We start from the raw sequence: 19,709 nt of genomic DNA, 5'->3' as shown, positions 1-19,709 counted from the left end.
CATTGCATGTGTCATGCTTTTTCATATTAGAAACCCTCCAAAAATTGGCCCTTATTGGGGGTCAGATGGTGTTTGAACACATGGTGATATGGGATAAAAAAAAAAAAACAGTAACTTGTTGGGGACAAATCTCCAAAAACTATATCTTGACAGGGTCAGAATGCCTGCCCATATGATACGCACAAGTGTTAATTGTCAGAAGAAAAAGTGTCTCGTTCTAAAAGAGCCTGGAAAAATTATCCTTTTTTAATTGGGAGAAGCACCAATTCACTGTGGATATGGAAAGGGTAGGGTATTAAAAGCATGTGGCCACAATAGTAGTGGCAGCAGAAGCAGCATAGCATGGAACATACAAGGTATTCGATCAGCTGTCGATGGGGGGGTGGTGATAGTAGTGGTAGTAATGGCAGATGCAGTGTTAGTAGTGGCTGTAGTAGGGGATTAGCAGCAAGTAAAAGCTGCGGCGGTGGCAGCAGCAGCTGCCAAATGGTACATTTTGGCAGGCAGCAGCAGCAATTGCATGAAGGAAGCTGCAGCAGTATGGAACATGATAGCAGGCAGACAGCAACAGTGGGAAGCAGTGGGAATCTATTCATAGACTTCAGTTGGGGAAGTGGTAAAATCCTATCCAATCCAGCTTTGGTTCATTTTTGACAAAAGTGATATTTTGGACACTAGCAGAGAACAACTTGGTCAGTTGGGGTGTCACAAAACCCCCTTCGATGCTGAAAACCCACAGAAAATTTACACTGGAGGCTGGCCAAGAAAAAAAAAAGATAACACACTGCACCAGGTTAGGCCACTGTTCTAGTCTGCCTGTCCAGAAGTCCATGGGGTCATGGAACAGGGTATGCGTAGAAGACAGGCCAGAGAGTAGGTAGGTCTGAACCTGGGCATTGAGGGGAGAGATCTCCACTTGCTGAGTTGTGAAAAAATGCTCCATCTTGTTGAGACTGAACTGGCTGCTACTGCGACTTCTGCTGCTTTAGGCGCCAGGAGGTAGGTGACTCTGCGAGGAGTGGAGAGGATCCTCCATTTCAAACATGCTGGCAGCAGGCATCTGTATGCTGCAAGCTTTGGCGACCTGCTTTTCTGATAATAACCCAATTTGGCCTCGCTTTCGGAGGGAGGAAAACATTCCCCCTTTTTGCTTTGCTAACGAGAGTCTCAAAGCATCGATAACCATACTACTTGATGTCAATGATACATATAGCTCGCCATTCTGGCCAGCATGCCCGAGGAGCCATGGGTGTCATGGCAGGTGCCATCATCACCATCATCCTCCTGCTCCTCCACTTCCTCCTCCTCCAGTGGCAGCTCTTCATTCTCATCTTCCTTTTCCATGGCAGTTTACAGGTTGGGCAGCAAGATGCGTTAGCTGTTTTTTCGCTGTTGTCCACTGCTGAATGAGCCTCAGTGTCTATTCTAAGATAAATATGAGTGGAAGGAGATCATTCAAGCCACAGTTGTCCCTATTCACAAACTGTGTGGCCTCTTTGAAAGGCTTTATCACCCAACAGGCGTCTCTGATGAGCTGCCACTCCCTGACCTCGAAACATCACCTGCTCCCTGCTGAGAATGTCTGGTGCACAACAAAATCGTTCACGGCTTTCTGTTTCTTGCTCTAGCATGTGCAATGTTGAATTCCGGTGAGTTGGAACATTGAGAATTAAGCATTGTACGGGCAGACCATTTTGTCTCTGCAAGTCCAGGAGAGCATTCCTTGTTATGTAAGAATGGCTGAAATGTGAGGACAGTCTCCTGGACATTGCCAACATCTTGTGCAAGCCAGTGTACTTTTTAAAAAAAGCATTGCACGACTAGGTTATATCCATAAAAAAGGATCATGGCACACAAATTGTAATTAATTGTAGTATATTATTCCATCCATGTCTGAATATTTGACTTGCCTTTCCCTATTCTACACAATTCTTCTTTCTAGCCTTTCCTTTTACTGTCCCTCACACTAGAATAGAAGCTTGATTGTGACTGTGCACTGTTCCTAAGATCTTTTTCTGACAGACACTGCAAAACCCATCTACTCTCATTCACAGACTAACATAGAATGGCATTCTGATCATTCTGCAAAGGCACCTCCTTGCCTCCTAAAGCACTGATTTGCTCATCCAGGTTGTCTGTCGGCCTGTGAGTCAATAAGAGCACTCCATCCCCCACCCCCACACTACTTCTCAGTGTCATGTGAGCATCCTTCTTCTTCCCTTTTGCTTTTTCTCGCCGACATGTGCAGTAAAATGGCACTGCAACTGTTTTACTGGATTTGTCCAAAGTGAACCCAAGCAAAATTTGGGGAAGTTCATAACAATCCCTGCTCGTTACAAACTGATTCATTTATCTCTAGAGTGCAGTACTAAAGGAGGAAAATATCCATATTTACTGCCTGTTTTACATAGGACTGAAGGCTCATTGTTTATGTTCGAGTTTTTCTTGATACTTCTGGCATTGTGCAAGAACAGTGCAGTATGAAAAAAAAAAAAGACCGTGATCGCCAAACAGTGTGCTGTCTTCCTGGCGCTAGAGTTCGACACATCGCGGATCGGGTTGACAGATTACTGGAGGGGCTGGAGAATATCCAGCGGTCATGGTCCATATCGGAACCAATGACAAAGTTAGAGGTAGGTGGAGAGTCCTTAAAAATGATTTTAGGGATTTAGGTCAAAAGCTTAGGGCAAGGACCTCAAAGCTAGTATTTTCCGAAATACTGCCTGTACCACGAGCCACACAAGAAAGGCAGCGGGAGATTAGGGAGATTAACAAGTGGCTCAAGAACTGGTGTAGGAAGGAGGGGTTTGGGTTCCTGGAGAACTGGGCCGACTTTTCTATCGGCTACAGTCTCTATCGTAGGGACGGGCTGCACCTCAATGGGGAAGGGGCAGCTGTGCTGGGGAGAAAGATGGCTAGAAGGTTGGAGGAGTGTTTAAACTAGGGACTTGGGGGGGGGGGGGGGGGGAAAATTACATTATAGGAGGGGAAGATAGGGAAGATAGAGACCGGGGGCAATTTAGTGGGACTGGGGGAGGAATGGAAGGAGGGACTAGAACAGTTCAGAAGGAAAGGTGTAGGGTAAAAAATATACATAAACCTCTCAAATGTATGTATACTAATGCCAGAAGCCTGACTAATAAAACTGGGGATCTGGAATTAGTGATGTGTGAGGAGAACTATGACATAGTGGGAATAACTGAGACATCGCTGGATGAAAGCTATGACTGGGCAGTTAATGTACAAGGTTACAGTCTGTTTAGAAAGGATCGTCAAAACCGGAGAGGGGGAGGGGTTTGCCTTTATGTAAAGTCTTGTCTAAAGCCCACACTCCATGAAGATATAAGTGAGGGACATGAACATGTGGAGTCACTGTGGGTAGAGAGCTAAAAACAACAATAAATTACTAATAGGAGTTTACTATAAACCACCTAATATACCAGAGTCCACCGAAAATCTACTACTAAACAAAATAGACGAGGCGGCAAATCATAATGAGGTGGTTATTATGGGGGACTTCAACTACCCAGATATAGACTGGGAAACTGAAACTTGTATATCTCATAAGGGAAACAGGTTCTTGGCAATAACCAAAGACAATTACCTCTCCCAACTGGTTCAGGACCCGACTAGAGGGAGAGCCATACTGGACTTCGTATTAACCAATAGGCCTGACAGAACAACAGACGTGCAGGTTGGGGGACACCTGGGAAATAGTGACCATAAAGTTATAACCTTCCAATTATCATTTAAAAGAGCGTTTCTACAGGGAGGAAGAAAAAGCTAAATTTAGCCAACTAAGAGAGGCCATAGGCCTAACTAACTGGGACAAAGTCCTCAAAAATAAAAATACAGCCACAAAATGGGATATCTTTAAAAACATCCTAAAATCTCATTGTGAGAGGTACATACCGTATGGGAATAAAAGGTTAAGGAACAAAAAGAAACCAATGTGGATAAATAGCACTGTAAAGAAAGCAATAAATGACAAAAAGAAAGCATATAAATCACTAAAACAGGAGTGTAGCATTGAAGCACTGAAAAACTATAAGGAAAAAAATAGAACATGTAAAAAACAAATAAAAGCGGCCAAACTAGAGACCGAGAGATTAATTGCCAAAGAGAGTAAAACTAACCCTAAAATGTTCTTCAATTATATAAATGTTAAAAAGTATAAATCTGAAGGTGTCGGCCCTTTAAAGAGTAATGAGGGGGGAGTCGCAGAGAGCGACGAGGAGAAAGCAAAGCTGTTAAATATTTTTTTCTCCAATGTATTCACTGAGGAAAATAAAGTGTCAGATGACATGCAGAATGTAAAAATAAATTCGCCATTAAAAGTGTCCTGTCTGACCCAGGAAGAAGTACATCAGCGACTTAAAAAGATTAAAATAGACAAATCGCCAGTACCGGATGGCATACACCCTCGTATCCTAAGGGAATTAAGTAATGTCCTAGCCAGACCCTTATTTCTGATATTTGCAGACTGTATACTGACAGAGAATGTCCCACAGGATTGGCGCATGGCAAATGTGGTGCCAATATTCAAAAAGGGTCCAAAAACAGAGCCTGGAAACTATAGGCCGGTAAGTTTAACATCTGTTGTGAGTAAACTGTTTGAAGGTTTTCTGAGAGATGCTATCTTAGAGCATCTCAACGGAAATAAGCAAATAACGCCATATCAGCATGTCTTCGTGAGGGATCGGTCATGCCAAACTAATTTAATCAGTTTCTATGAGGAGGTATGTTCTAGACTTGACAGCGGCGAATCAATGGATGTCGTATCTCTGGACTTCTCCAAAGCATTTGACACTGTACCACATAAAAGGTTAGTATATAAAATGAGAATGCTCGGACTGGGAGAAAACGTCTGTATGTGGGTAAGTAACTGGCTCAATGATAGAAAACATAGGGTGGTTATTAAGGGTACACACTCAGATTGGGTCACTGTCACTAGTGGGGTACCTCAGGGGTCAGTATTGGGTCCTATTCTCTTCAATATATTTATTAATGATCTTGTAGAAGGCTTGCATAGTAAAGTATCAATTTTCGCAGATGACACTAAACTGTGTAAAGTAATTTACACTGAAGAGGACAGTATACTACTACAGAGGGATCTGGATAGATTGGAGGCTTGGGCAGATTAGTGGCAGATGAGGTTTAAAGGGAACCTGTCACCTGGATTTTGGGTATAGAGCAGAGGACATGGGTTGCTAGATGGCCGCTAGCACATCCGCAATACCCAGTCCCCATAGCTCTGTGTGCTTTTATTGTGTAAAAAACCCGATTTGATACATATGCAAATTAACCTGAGATGAGTCCTGTATGTGAGATGAGTCAGGGACAGGACTCATCTCAGGTTAATTTGCATATGTATCAAATCGTTATGGGGACTGGGTATTGCGGATGTGCTAGCGGCCATCTAGCAACCCATGTCCTCAGCTCTATACACAAAATCCTGGTGACAGGTTCCCTTTAACACTGACAAATGTAAAGTTATGCACATGGGAAGGAATAATGCAAGTCACCCGTACATACTAAATGGTAAAACACTCGGTAAGGCTAAGTTCACACGAACGTGTGTGATCTGTGGCCGTATTGCGGCCCGCAAATCGCGGGCAGCAATACACGGCCACAGTTCCGTGTGAATTCCGCATCACGGATGCGGACCCATTCACTTCAATGGGTCCGCTAATCCGGAATCGCGGAACGGCCGCACGGGACGGGACCCCTCGGAAGCACTACGGAGTGCCTCCTGGGGTTACGTCTCGTTCTTCCGTTCCGCAAAAAGATAGAACAAGTCCTATCTTTTAGCGGAACGGCCGGATCGCGGACCCATTAAAGTGAATGGGTCCGCGATCCGATGCGGCTGACCTACGGCCGGCGATCGAGCATTGCGGCCCGCTATTTGCGGGCCGCAGCACAGGCACGGGTCACACACATTCATGTGAATCCGGCCTAACACTGACATGGAAAAGGATCTAGGAATTTTAATAAACCGCAAACTAAGCTGCAAAAAACAGTGTCAGGCAGCTGCTGCCAATGCCAATAAGATAATGGGTTGCATCAGAAGGGGCATAGATGCCCGTGATGAGAACATAGTCCTACCACTTTACAAATCGCTAGTCAGACCACACATGGAGTACTGTGTACAGTTCTGGGCTCCTGTAAACAAGACATAGCAGAGCTGGAGAAGGTCCAAAGGAGGGCAACTAAAGTAATAACTGGAATGGGGCAACTACAGTACCCTGAAAGATTATCAAAATTAGGGTTATTCACTTTAGAAAATAGACAACTGAGGGGAGATCTAATTAATATGTATAAATATATCAGGGTTCAGTACAGAGATCTATCCCATCATCTATTTATCCCCGTGACTGTGACGAGGGGATATCCTCTGAGTCTGGAGGAAAGAAGGTTTGTACACAAACATAGAAAAGGATTCTTTACGGTAAGAGCAGTGAGACTATGGAACTCTCTGCCTGAGGAGGTGGTGATGGTGAGTACAATAAAGGAATTCAAGAGGGGCCTGGATGTGTTTCTGGAGCTTAATAATATTACAGGCTATAGATACTAGAGAGGGGTCGTTGATCCAGGGAGTTATTCTGTTTGCCTGATTGGAGTCGGGAAGGAATTTTTTTATTCCCCTAAAGTGGGGAAAATTGGCTCCTACCTCACAGTTTTTTTTTTTGCCTTCCTCTGGATCAACTTGCAGGATAACAGGCCAAACTGGATGGACAAATGTCTTTTTTTCGGCCTTGTGTACTATGTCTGTTAGTTATGCAATACAATTTAGAAGTAGCTCTAAGAATGATTAAAAGTATTGAAACGAACCTGGTTCCCACAAAGGCTGATACTGAACTGATGATAAAATTGGACGCCTTTGCCTGTGAAGCTGGGATTCCCAGTAAATGTTGTTATATTCTGAAGTAATGTAAAATCATACTGCAGTTGCTTTCTTCCAACTGATAATGCAAAGTGGCAATCGTTAAAACATAAGGAATGAACCTAGGAAACATATAACAGCAATCAGCACTGAGAGAAATAAAACTTAGGGAACCTGTCACCAGTTTTATGGTGTCCTAAGGGCAACATAAATAAGTGATTGATTCTCTTAGCACAATGCTGGGTCACTTTCTTTAAGTCAATCTGCCAACATCTTGTATTGAAAAGCTCCAGCTGATAGTGATGAGTCATGAATATTCATGTTCATGAGCTCCTGACTCTCCCCGCCCACCTGCTGCTGAATGACAATTTGTTTCCATATGAACCAGCAGCAGGTGGGCAGGGGAGTGGCTATATCTCTGAATTAAATATACACTGGACTCAATGACATCACGCCGGACTCAAATCAGCTCATTAGCATGCGGCATCTTTGTGTGTATATTATGAGGTAACCATCTGACACACAAGTAAGTGAATACATCTAAGGTACTTTTTAGTAGTTAATGATTGTATATAATTAGTTAGATTATAATCAAATATCCACATGACAGGTTCCCTTTAAGGAAAAAAATAATCACATTTTTGCATTTTGATTTTAATTCATTTACTTATATACAGTATGTTACAGACAAATTATGACACATACCTAGACATTTTATAGAATGACTAGCATGTATTAGGAAATAATGTCATTTAATTCTAAGCTTATATAGTTCACCTAGATTTACATAGAATTATATCAAGTAGTAGAAACCAGCGGCTCAACCTATAGACCGAATGGAGATGGGTGCTCACCTCTCGGTCCACCCAGACCGCACGGTAGACAAAAATTGGTAATAGAAAAATGAGGGGCACTCCTTATAAGGGAACAAGAAACAGTAGTGAAGATAAAATATTTATCCAAATTAAAATTTAATATAAATAACACGCATCACATCCAATTGTTATATACATAAAATCAATAACAATAAAAATGGAAAACCAAAGATAGGGTCCTGAAGAGACCTGTTGAAAATAAAAGTTCAAAGGTTCATGGGACACTGCCCACAATGATAATCAGTCCCAGCAGGTCTACATGCACCTGGATACAAATCCAAGAGTGTGTGGTTAATTTGTATCAAATGAAGGTATAGTTGCCACACAATGTCCAGCTTCAAACCTCCAGGGCAGGAGGATAGATAATAGTATAAAGTCCTGGAAATAATCGCTTTTCAGATGTAATAGCGAAATAATAGCAGTAGATGCTTCTTACCATTTGCCTTCAGTAAGCTCGCTGTGGTGAAGCGAAGTAGCAGCCGAACACAGCTAACGCGGCGTCCCACGTGGTATGGAGTCAGAGCGTGACGTCTCACGTGACTCACCAGCTGGAGCTGTGGTAGCGTATCTTGTTAAGCTTACAAACACCACCTCTATGCGAGACTGGCTCTGCAGATCACCCCGACCGACGTAGTCACTGCTCGGTCACTTGTGGTACTTGGGGGAAAAGGCTCACTGTCCCGACTTGCCCAAACGCGTTTCAGGGTATACACCCCTTCCTCAGTGGTGGAGACAGTGAGCTCTGGACAGCTTTTTATATCCTCCCAGGAAGCCAGCCACAGGTGAGACTGCACTAATTGGGACCTCTGGAAAACCCGATGTGGGAATCAGTTATAGTCCATGTAAAACATCAGATCCAGAAAAGAGACTTCTGCATCAAATCCCAGACTGGTGCAATGTGGGGCTTTTGGCGTGAGATCCAGATGTCTGCGCCTCTTCTCCCTTCGAGTTACTTCTCGCTAGTTTGCTCAGTATCTGGGTCGCTTCCGCAGACGTGAGCCACACCGACAGCCCCGAGACATCGATCAAATGTCCTCCTCATCAATGAGGAGGACATTTGATCGATGTCTCGGGGCTGTCGGTGTGGCTCACGTCTGCGGAAGCGACCCAGATACTGAGCAAACTAGCGAGAAGTAACTCGAAGGGAGAAGAGGCGCAGACATCTGGATCTCACGCCAAAAGCCCCACATTGCACCAGTCTGGGATTTGATGCAGAAGTCTCTTTTCTGGATCTGATGTTTTACATGGACTATAACTGATTCCCACATCGGGTTTTCCTGAGGTCCCAATTAGTGCAGTCTCACCTGTGGCTGGCTTCCTGGGAGGATATAAAAAGCTGTCCAGAGCTCACTGTCTCCACCACTGAGGAAGGGGTGTATACCCTGAAACGCGTTTGGGCAAGTCGGGACAGTGAGCATTTTCCCCCAAGTACCACAAGTGACCGAGCAGTGACTACGTCGGTCGGGGTGATCTGCAGAGCCAGTCTCGCATAGAGGTGGTGTTTGTAAGCTTAACAAGATACGCTACCACAGCTCCAGCTGGTGAGTCACGTGAGACGTCACGCTCTGACTCCATACCACGTGGGACGCCGCGTTAGCTGTGTTCGGCTGCTACTTCGCTTCACCACAGCGAGCTTACTGAAGGCATATGGTAAGAAGCATCTACTGCTATTATTTCGCTATTACATCTGAAAAGCGATTATTTCCAGGACTTTATACTATTATCTATCCTCCTGCCCTGGAGGTTTGAAGCTGGACATTGTGTGGCAACTATACCTTCATTTGATACAAATTAACCACACACTCTTGGATTTGTATCCAGGTGCATGTAGACCTGCTGGGACTGATTATCATTGTGGGCAGTGTCCCATAAACCTTTGAACTTTTATTTTCAACAGGTCTCTTCAGGACCCTATCTTTGGTTTTCCATTTTTATTGTTATTGATTTTATGTATATGACAATTGGATGTGATGCGTGTTATTTATATTTTTTCTTTTTTTTTTTTTCTTTTTTTTTGTCCCTCCCTCCATGCGTGTTATTTATATTAAATTTTAATTTGGATAAATATTTTATCTTCACTACCGTTTCTTGTTCCCTTATAAGGAGTGCCCCTCATTTTTCTATTACATAGAATTATATAATAACAGCATTAGAGAGAATGCAGTTTTGGGTCTGATTTCTCAGTCAGATTGCCACAAACTGAAGTGCCCACATTGCCCTGAAAAGTTGCCCTGAGGTTTTATAGGACTGTATCCAACAGCATTAATTAAGTAATGAAAAAGTAACAGAAACATATAGTAGCGTTTAAAAAATAGCAGCCCAATGTCATTAACCTAATAAAATCACAAGTACAGCCAAATTAGCAGCAAGAACTCACCACAAAGTCCCTTTGTTGAAAAAAATATATACCGACCCTGATAGAATTGATTCTACCAGTTCAAAATTCCAAGAGAGATACAGACAGAGAAAAAGACCAATATACTATCCTGTGCTTCTAAAAAAATAAAAATAAATTATATATATGTGTGTGCAGTATCGTAGACCAACCAATGCCCCTCTGGGTTTCTGGGAAAGATATTCAAATTAGCTTTTCTAAGCTGATGCCAGAAGATGTTAGACATGATAATTTGCATATATTTTTCACAGAAATCAATATAGGTTAAAATTCACCAAGGAACACATTGACTAGCCCAAAGAGAAGGGGTGCAACATTTTATAGACTGATGACAACAAAATTGCATGGACAACTGTCTTAGTACGTCTTTCTGTCTTGACCACTAAAGCTGTTCCCTCTTTCATTTCTGATTTTTCTGATGTATTTTCTGAGTGTGGTTGCCAGGGTTTACCCCCACACCAGGAATATGATTGTCCTATCAATCTTATTCCCGGAGTGAAGTTGCCCAAATCTAGGCTATATAGCCTTTCTGAACCCGAAAGAGCGGCCATGCGAGAGTATATTGGCGAAAGTTTGGCTAAGGGACATATTAAACGTTCTAAGTCCGCAGTGGCAGCAGGGTTTTTCTTTTTAAAGAAGAAAGACGGAACTCTTAGGCCATGTCTGGACTTCCGGTTGCTCAATCAGATTATGGTCCGTGATCCGTACCCCCTTCCTTTGATTCCTGACTTGTTTAGCCAGATTGTTGATGCCAAGGTGTTCTCCAAGTTGGATCTAAGGGGGCATATAATCTGGTCAGGATCAAGGAAGGGGATGAATGGAAGACTGCGTTTAATACCCCATAGGGTCATTTTGAGAGTCTGGTCATGCCGTTTGGGTTAACTAATGCTCCTGCGGTTTTCCAGCATTTTGTTAATTATATCTTTCATCATCTGGTGGGGAGGTTTGTTGTTGTGTATCTTGATGACATACTAATTTATTCTCCAGATATGGAGACTCATCAGGATCCCATGAGACAGGTGTTACAGATTCTAAGAGAGAATAAATTGCATGCTAAGATGGAGAAGTGTGTATTTGCAGTTCAGGAAGTGCAATTCCTGGGTTACCTACTCTCATCTTCAGGTTGTCGTATGGGAGGATTGGGATCGACCTGAAAATCTGAAAGCGCTTATGTGGTTTTTGGGGTTTACCAACTACTACCGTAAATTAATTTTGAACTACTTCACTGGTTAAACCTTTAACGGACATGACTAGGAAAGGTTCTGATGTCTCAGTCTGGTTTCATGCGGCATTACAAGCTTTTTCTGCAGTGAAGGAATGTTTTCCTTCTGCTCCTATACTGGTGCAACCGGATGTGTCACAGCCATTCATTGTGGAAGTTGACGCATCCGAGGTAGGGGTAGGAACAGTCTTGTCGCAGGGTTCTTCATCTAGTAAATGAGGCCAATGTGCATTATTCTCTAAGAAACTCTCGGCTGCAGAAAGGAATTATGATGTGGGTAATAGAGAGTTGCTGGCCATTAAGTTGGGTTTTGAGGAGTGGCATCATTGGTTGGAAGGAGCAATTCATCCTATTACTGTGCTTACTGATCACAAAAATCTGGCTTACCTGGAGTCAGCTAAACGACTGAACCCAAGGCAGGCCAGATGGTCATTATTTTTTACCAAATTAAATTTCATTGTCACCTTTCGCCCTGGGGTTAAGAACGTCAAGGCTGATGCTTTGTTGCGTAGCTTTCCTGGGGGGAGGATGGGTGATTCTGAAGACCCTGTTCTGATATTGTCTGAAGGGGTAGTTATATCTGCCCTATATCCCGACCTTGAGGCAGAGGTGTTGGAGGCCCAGGGAGATGCACCAGATTCTTGTCCTCCAGGGAAGTTGTTTGTTCCTTCTGAATTACGTCACAAGGTGTTAGACGAACATCACTGTACAGTTCTCACAGGAAACCTTGGGAGCAGATCTACTGTCGATCTCATCTCTCGTAGATTCTGGTGGCTGGGGTTGTATAAGTGTGTTGAGGACTATGTGTCTGCTTGCAGTACTTGTGCACGTGCTAAGGTGACACACTCGGCCTTCTAGATCTTCCGTTGCCCATCCCTTCTCGACCTTAGACTTATTTATCCATGGATTTTATCACAGATTTACCCAATTCTTCAGGAAAAACTGTGATTTTGGTGGTTGTTGATCGCTTTAGTAAGATGGCATACTTTATAGCATTGCCAGGTCTACCTAATGCTAAAACTCTTGCACACGTGTTTGTCGATAACATCGTGAAATTACATGGTATTCCTTGTGATGTGGTGTCTGATAGTTTGTTTCCAAATTCTGGAAGGCGTTCTTTACTCGTCTGGGGGTACAATTGTCCTTCTCTTTGGCCTTTTATCCTCAGTCGAACGGACAGACTGAACACATTAATCAGAATCTAGAGACTTATTGTCACGATGGGGAGTGGGGGAAAACTCCCCACTGTATACCTTGGGAAAACGGGGAAGCAGCTAGGCCTGGAAACCAAGAAAAGTGAGTGGGTCACCTCCTCAGCCACTCTAATCCTGGCCTTGACTCCTAACCATATGAGCAGACCCAGATGGTAGGTGGGCTCATACACAGGAACCTCAGACCCTGAGTTGCCCTGATGATGCCTGAATAAAGGTTAGGAGCTAGAGACGACCTGTTCCTCCAGAACATGGACGAACAGGAGTCTCGCAGCAAGGGTAAGGGAAGAAAGTAACCAGCAACTGGATCGGCAGGTAACAACCCAGTGATATGACAACACACCGGAATAACAAGCACCTACCAGCCGCAGCAACAGGGTGGAAGACCAGCACCAAGACTACCTGGACCCCCATGTGGACCGAATGCATGGCAGCCCCAGGCAGAGCTGCTCACTGACTAGTGGTTCCCCATCTGGAGAACCCAGAGACCCTCTCACCGAAGGCACAGACAGACAGGGTAATGTCTAGCAACCATGCTGGACAACACACCAAACAGATCAGACATGGAAAACAACACTGTACATAAACCCTCACCAAACAAATACAAGGAAAGGAAAGGGAAAATACATAAAATACATGACATAGGATGACCTCGATGTCTAACTAGATGGCCCTCACACTGGAAGGATGGAATATCCAGGGCAGGAGCATAGCTCCAGCACACATCAAGGTTGGAGAACTACTTACCTTATGCTCACAACACCAGATTAAGAAGAGCCATGAGGCCACACCCAGAAAACACCTAGGCCAGGAAGTTAACCCCTCCAGCACCAGACAGGGAAAGAACCAGAAGGAGGAAAGCACAAACGCTGCACCTCAACACGTTGCCATGGGCAACCAGCATGCATGGCTAGCGTGTCACGGCACACAACAACAAGACCGTGACACTTATTTAAGATGTTTTGTCTTGGAGAACCAGGAGGAGTGGTCCTCATTTTTGTCTTTAGCAGAGTTTGACATAAATAACCGGAGACAGGAGTACACTGATAAGTCGGCATTTTTGGTTTTGAGCATATGGGTTCCACCCGCAAATTGACACATTTTCTGGTATGGAGATTTCTGGTATACCTTAAGAAAAATGATTTTCCTCTTCTTTGTTATCTATTTGGCAGAAAATTCTAAATAATTTGAAATGGGCAACAAGTATAAACGTATGGATGACAAGAGATGTATGAATAAGGTAAAAGAGGAGAGAATATTTAAAAGAAGAAAAACTGCTACAAGAGGACATCGTTTTAAATTAGAGGGGCAAAGGTTTAAAAGTACTATCAGGAAGTATTACTTTACTGAGAGAGTAGTGGATGCATGGAATAGTCTTCCTGCAGAAGTGGTAGCTGCAAATACAGTGAAGGAGTTTAAGCATGCATGGGATAGGCATAAGGCCATCCATAAGATAGGGCGAAGGGCTATTCATAGTATTCAGTATATTGGGCAGACTAGATGGGCCAAATGGTTCTTATCTGCCGACACATTCTATGTTTCTATGAATGGTCCGGACCTGAGAGTGGGTGATTCTGTCTGGCTGTCCACAAGAAACATTAAGTTGAAAGTACCTTCTTGGAAGTTGGGTCCAAGGTTTATTGGTCCATATAAGATCATTATTAACGCAGTAACCTTTCGTCTTGAACTTCCTCAGGCTTTGAAGATTCATAATGTGTTCCATAAGTCACTGTTGAAGAGATATGTTGAACCTGTTGAACCGTCCTCCTTGCTCTCCTGACAGTAATCTGGAATTTCAGATCGCCAGGATAGTTGACTCCCGAATTCTCCATAGATATCTCCAGTATCTCGTTCACTGGAGGGGTTACGGACCATAGGAGAGGATGTGGGTTCCAGCGGCCGACGTTAATGCTAGTCGTCTGGTGAAAGCCTTTCACAGAGCTCATCCGGATAAAATCGGTCCTGGGTGTCTGGAGGCCACCTGTAGAAGGGGTCAGAAGATCTAAGAGACTGGCTGGCTGCACGTGATGTGATCTGACAGCCTCTTTGGTTTCACTTGTTTCTGTGTTGTTGCTTGTTATGACCACACCTCTTGTCTCAGGTGTAGCTTAAGTGGTCATTCCAACTCCTCTATTTAGTCTGGTCTCACCCATCATGCTATGCGGTTGATAACTCCTTTCTGGTTGTGGAAGTGCTGGTGTTTGATTCTCCTCTGAGTTCCTGCTTGTCTGCGTATTTCGGAGTTAAAGGGACACTGTCATCCTGATTTCACTTACTGGGCTATTAACATCACCACATCAGTCTCCACGATTTACATTAAAATATACTAGTATTACTGCCCTGTGTCTTGTAATTTGTCTATAAAATAATATGCTAATTACCTCAATAAGGAGCCCAAGGGGCTGTTCCTCCGGCCGTTGGAACCTAGCCACGGCCATTATCTTGGAGCCCAGCACCGCCCTACTGATAATTTATTCACTGCTCATCGTCTACATAATGTGTTTGTTGCACTAGAAATCTCGCGCATGCGCCGTGGATACTCATGTCAGGGCCAGCGCGGTGTCCTGGCATCGGCCTCACAGAACGAAGTGCACATGCGCGAGCTTCGCTCGACCCAGAAATGCGCGAGATTTTGGGCGCAACAAAAACCTTACGTCGGTGATGAGCAGTGAATAAATTAACAGTGGGGCGCGGCGGGGCTCCAACGGCCGGAGAGATAGCTCCTTTGGGCTCCTTATTGAGGTAATTAGCATATTAATACAAGCGATTTTATAAACAAATTACAAGACACAGGGCAGTAATACTAGTATAGTTTGATATAAATTGTGGAGACTGATGTGGCTTTTCCCTATTTCTTGTTTGTTGTATTCCCCTATCTTTTGCTCTTAGGCCTGAGGGAGTCTCCTGTTCCTTCAGCTCGGAAGGAACAGGTCATCTTTTGTCCTGACACTATTTCCAGGGCCCTTTAGGGTCAGATAGGGCTCTAGGTTTCTGCGTATGAACATTCCTACCATCGATGTCTGTTCATACTTATAGTAGTCAGGGCTCGGTTTAGGGATTCTATGGGTGGTGACCTTTCCCCTTTCCCTAGTTTCCAGACCTAGTACCTTTTTAATTCCCACTTGTGTTCGGTGTGGAGTTTACTACCCTCACCGTGCCATGACACTTGTCTCTTTTCCTCCTGGATGGTACAAGATCTATTATTGCTGCAGCATTCGGTATCCAACTACTTCCAAGGAGTGATTTGATCTATTGAATGTCCCCATCTTTAAGGTCCAAAGAACCGTGAGTGACCACATGTGTGGCAATAATTTATGTACACCTCATCATACCCCTATACTGTGATTGTCTCTTTTTGCATTATCTGATATTAGAAATTATATATATTTTTTGTTTTTGATGTGGGATTATTTTAATCTATAATTATTAAAAGTGACGTTTTAAGAATATTTTTGTTTTGCTCAGTGACAGGTTTCTATATACTTAAACAATTATATCAAGACTTGGGTTTCAGTGAAATTCCCCAAATAAATGTATAACAATTTAAATTCACCGCAGAACAGTTAATAGGACTTACGTGAAAAATAAAGTTTGTTAAAATAGAAAAAGATTTCCGTTTTTCGTTCATTACACAATTTACAGTGCAGGCCGGGATTATTAAAAATGTGATAAGAAAAAACTGGTAAACCCTGAAGAATGTTGGGGAAAAATATCCCGGATCAAGCGAGTGTGATTTTCAGGAAGGCTCTGAGTCTTCGCACTAGATTAGTCCACAGTTCAATACATTTTGAGGATCGAAGAAAAGGAAATAGATTTACTTGGTGCGGGTTCTGCCTGCCATGTTGGAATAGGAAAAAAGATAAAGGGACACACAGATTGTGCATTCGAATCAAAAGGATCAGGATTATACAGTAAAGGGGCTCATCACCTGCCAGAGTGTAGGGGTGGTCTACATGTTGGAGTATCCATGTGGCCTCCAATATGTAGGCCGGACCATGAGGAAATTGAAGGTGAGACTTCAGGAACATATCAGGAACATAAGAAAGGGATTGGAGACGCATAGTGTCTCAATGCATTTTAAAATTATGCACCAAAAAAATTTGAGTGGCTTATTTGGCGGAGTCGAGCTGGTTAAACCGCATTGGCGGGGAGGGAATTCTATTACGCAGATTAACAGGAGGGAGGTTGAATGGATCTATAGGATGGGTACGTTACAACCTAAAGGGATGAATGTAGAATTCTATCTTAAACCCTGCCTTACCTGAAAGAAAAGTTCTGTACTGCAGAATCCACCGGAGCAGTTCAAGGACCTTGGTAGTATTACTGAGGTACTCGAATTGGTCCAAGGGGATCATGTGGGCAATGACGTATCCGAATATCTGTGAATGGAAGTAGGCATTCCTAGGGTGTAACACTACGAAGTGGGATATGATGTATGTTTTTATCCATGAATGAAAGTAGGCGGCCCTGTGATGTGTAGTTCGCTATTGGCTGGAATATGGGTCATGTGGGAAGGATGGTCCTTTCTGAACAGGATAACATTTTAGAATGTGTCTTGAATTAGGTGTGTTATGTATGATGTTTGTTTTTTATTATTTTATATTTATACCTATAGGATGTATATTGTATTTAGGGTTTTATATATTTATTATGGATATGGATTGTATGGGAAAGAGCCGTATTGGCTATGATGTTTTAATGGCGGTGTGGTGGATTCCCACCTGTGGGTTTAAAAAGACCGCCCCTGAAGGGAGGAGATACCCCTGACGAAGCTTTCTGAAGCGAAACCCGGGTCGGGTGATTGATATCTTGTACACTGCTTGTAACCCGCTTTTATCTTGTAAGTACAATAAAACCTTTGCAGTTTAAATTCTGTGATTGTACTTCACTATTTACGGCAACCTTGATCCTCCATAGGAGTGCACAAAGGAAGGAGAAATTGGATCTATGTGACCTGAATGCTTTCCCATATCCAGTGATATTTGCTTGATTCGGAAAGGAGGGTTTGCTGTATGCTCTGGAGCAGCGCGGTCCACCTGAAAAACGCATGGTGTAGATAATGTCTCCCTATCATTTCCCTACACTATGAATAATCTTTCCCTGAATTTCGAAATCATTAGCACAATAAAGTCTTTCCTAGCACTGTCCCAAGTACCTCTCACATCTCTTCCTACACTAAGTACACTGGAAAATGGCTGAATCCAAGAAGACTGAGGTCATTTATAGGGCTGTGACATCACAGGGGCTGGCTAGCTGCTGATTGGCTGCATGCATAGCATTGTGGGTGATCCCTCGTTCCCAGAGTTCTTTGCTACATGTTCTAACATGTTAAGCAGCCATTTCGTTACCACGAAGTGTGAGGAAATTCGACTTCGGTACGGATCGAATTTTTCCTGAAATTCGGATCGAATTTCATTTTGTCAACTTCGATTCGCTCATCTCTAATTGAGGCGATTGCAAAAAGACAACAGTATGTGTGTACTCATCCAACGACACAGAAGCTGAACGTGCACCTGGCCAAGTTGCTGGTAGTACACATTCACATGTAGTTCACTATGCAAATTTCAGAGAACTGATGGCTTGTGACCATTCAAGCTGGAGAGTCCCAAACTGACATTTTCCAAAAAAGCTGTACCAGACCTGCACATTGAATAGAAGGTGGGCCAGTCTTCGGGCCTCTTGGTGTCTGGTAGAGTTCATGCCAGTGCTGATGTATGGAGTTGTAACTACACTGCTCAAAAAAATAAAGGGAACACTTAAACAACACAATGTAACTCCAAGTCAATCACACTTCTGTGAAATCAAACTGTCCACTTAGGAAGCAACACTGAGTGACAATCAATTTCACATGCTGTTGTGCAAATGGGATAGACAACAGGTGGAAATTATAGGCAATTAGCAAGACACCCCCAATAAAGGAGTGGTTCTCAGTTCTTATGCTTCCTGGCTGATGTTTTGGTCACTTTTGAATGCTGGCGGTGCTTTCACTCTAGTGGTAGCATGAGACGGAGTCTACAACCCACACAAGTGGCTCAGGTAGTGCAGCTTATCCAGGATGGCACATCAATGCGAGGTGTGTCAAGAAGGTTTGCTGTGTCTGTCAGCGTAGTGTCCAGAGCATGGAGGCGCTACCAGGAGACAGGCCAGTACATCAGGAGACGTGGAGGAGGCCGTAGGAGGGCAACAACCCAGCAGCAGGACCGCTACCTCCGCCTTTGTGCAAGGAGGAACACTGCCAGAGCCCTACAAAATGACCTCCAGCAGGCCACAAATGTGCATGTGTCTGCTCAAACGGTCAGAAACAGACTCCATGAGGGTGATATGAGGGCTCGACGTCCACAGGTGGGGGTTGTGCTTACAGCCCAACACCGTGCAGGACGTTTGGCATTTGCCAGAGAACACCAAGATTGGCAAATTCGCCACTGGCGCCCTGTGCTCTTCACAGATGAAAGCAGGTTCACACTGAGCACATGTGACAGACGTGACAGAGTCTGGAGACGCCGTGGAGAACGTTCTGCTGCCTGCAACATCCTCCAGCATGACCGGTTTGGCATTGGGTCAGTAATGGTGTGGGGTGGCATTTCTTTGGAGGGCCGCACAGCCCTCCATGTGCTCGCCAGAGGTAGCCTGACTGCCATTAGGTACCGAGATGAGATCCTCAGACCCCTTGTGAGACCATATGCTGGTGCGGTTTGCCCTGGGTTCCTCCTAATGCAAGACAATGCTAGACCTCATGTGGCTGGAGTGTGTCAGCAGTTCCTGCAAGACGAAGGCATTGATGCTATGGACTGGCCCGCCCGTTCCCCAGACCTGAATCCAATTGAGCACATCTGGGACATCATGTCTCGCTCTATCCACCAACGTCACGTTGCACCACAGACTGTCCAGGAGTTGGCAGATGCTTTAGTCCAGGTCTGGGAGGAGATCCCTCAGGAGACCGTCCGCCACCTCATCAGGAGCATGCACAGGCGTTGTAAGGAGGTCATACAGGCACGTGGAGGCCACACACACTACTGAGCATCATTTTGACTTGTGTTAAGGACATTACATCAAAGTTGGATCAGCCTGTAGTGTGTTTTTCCACTTTCATTTTGAGTGTGACTCCAAATCCAGACCTCCATGG

General features: G+C 43.9%; 1 protein-coding gene across 1 annotated transcript in view; it reads right to left on the bottom strand.

Moving 5' to 3' along the window:
* ELAPOR1 (endosome-lysosome associated apoptosis and autophagy regulator 1) overlaps positions 1 to 19,709 on the bottom strand; it is an 810,939-nt gene that overhangs the window by 257,817 nt on the left and 533,413 nt on the right. Inside the window, exon 15 of the mRNA XM_040422210.1 lies at positions 6,832 to 7,005. Within this exon, the coding sequence (XP_040278144.1) occupies positions 6,832 to 7,005 (174 nt within the window). The remainder of the gene's footprint in view (positions 1 to 6,831; positions 7,006 to 19,709) is intronic.

This window comes from Bufo bufo, chromosome 3, assembly GCF_905171765.1.
Source record: "Bufo bufo chromosome 3, aBufBuf1.1, whole genome shotgun sequence".
NCBI classification, from domain to species: domain Eukaryota; kingdom Metazoa; phylum Chordata; class Amphibia; order Anura; family Bufonidae; genus Bufo; species Bufo bufo.
Note: the sequence above shows the minus strand (reverse complement) of the source record. Positions and strands in the feature narration are given on the sequence as shown.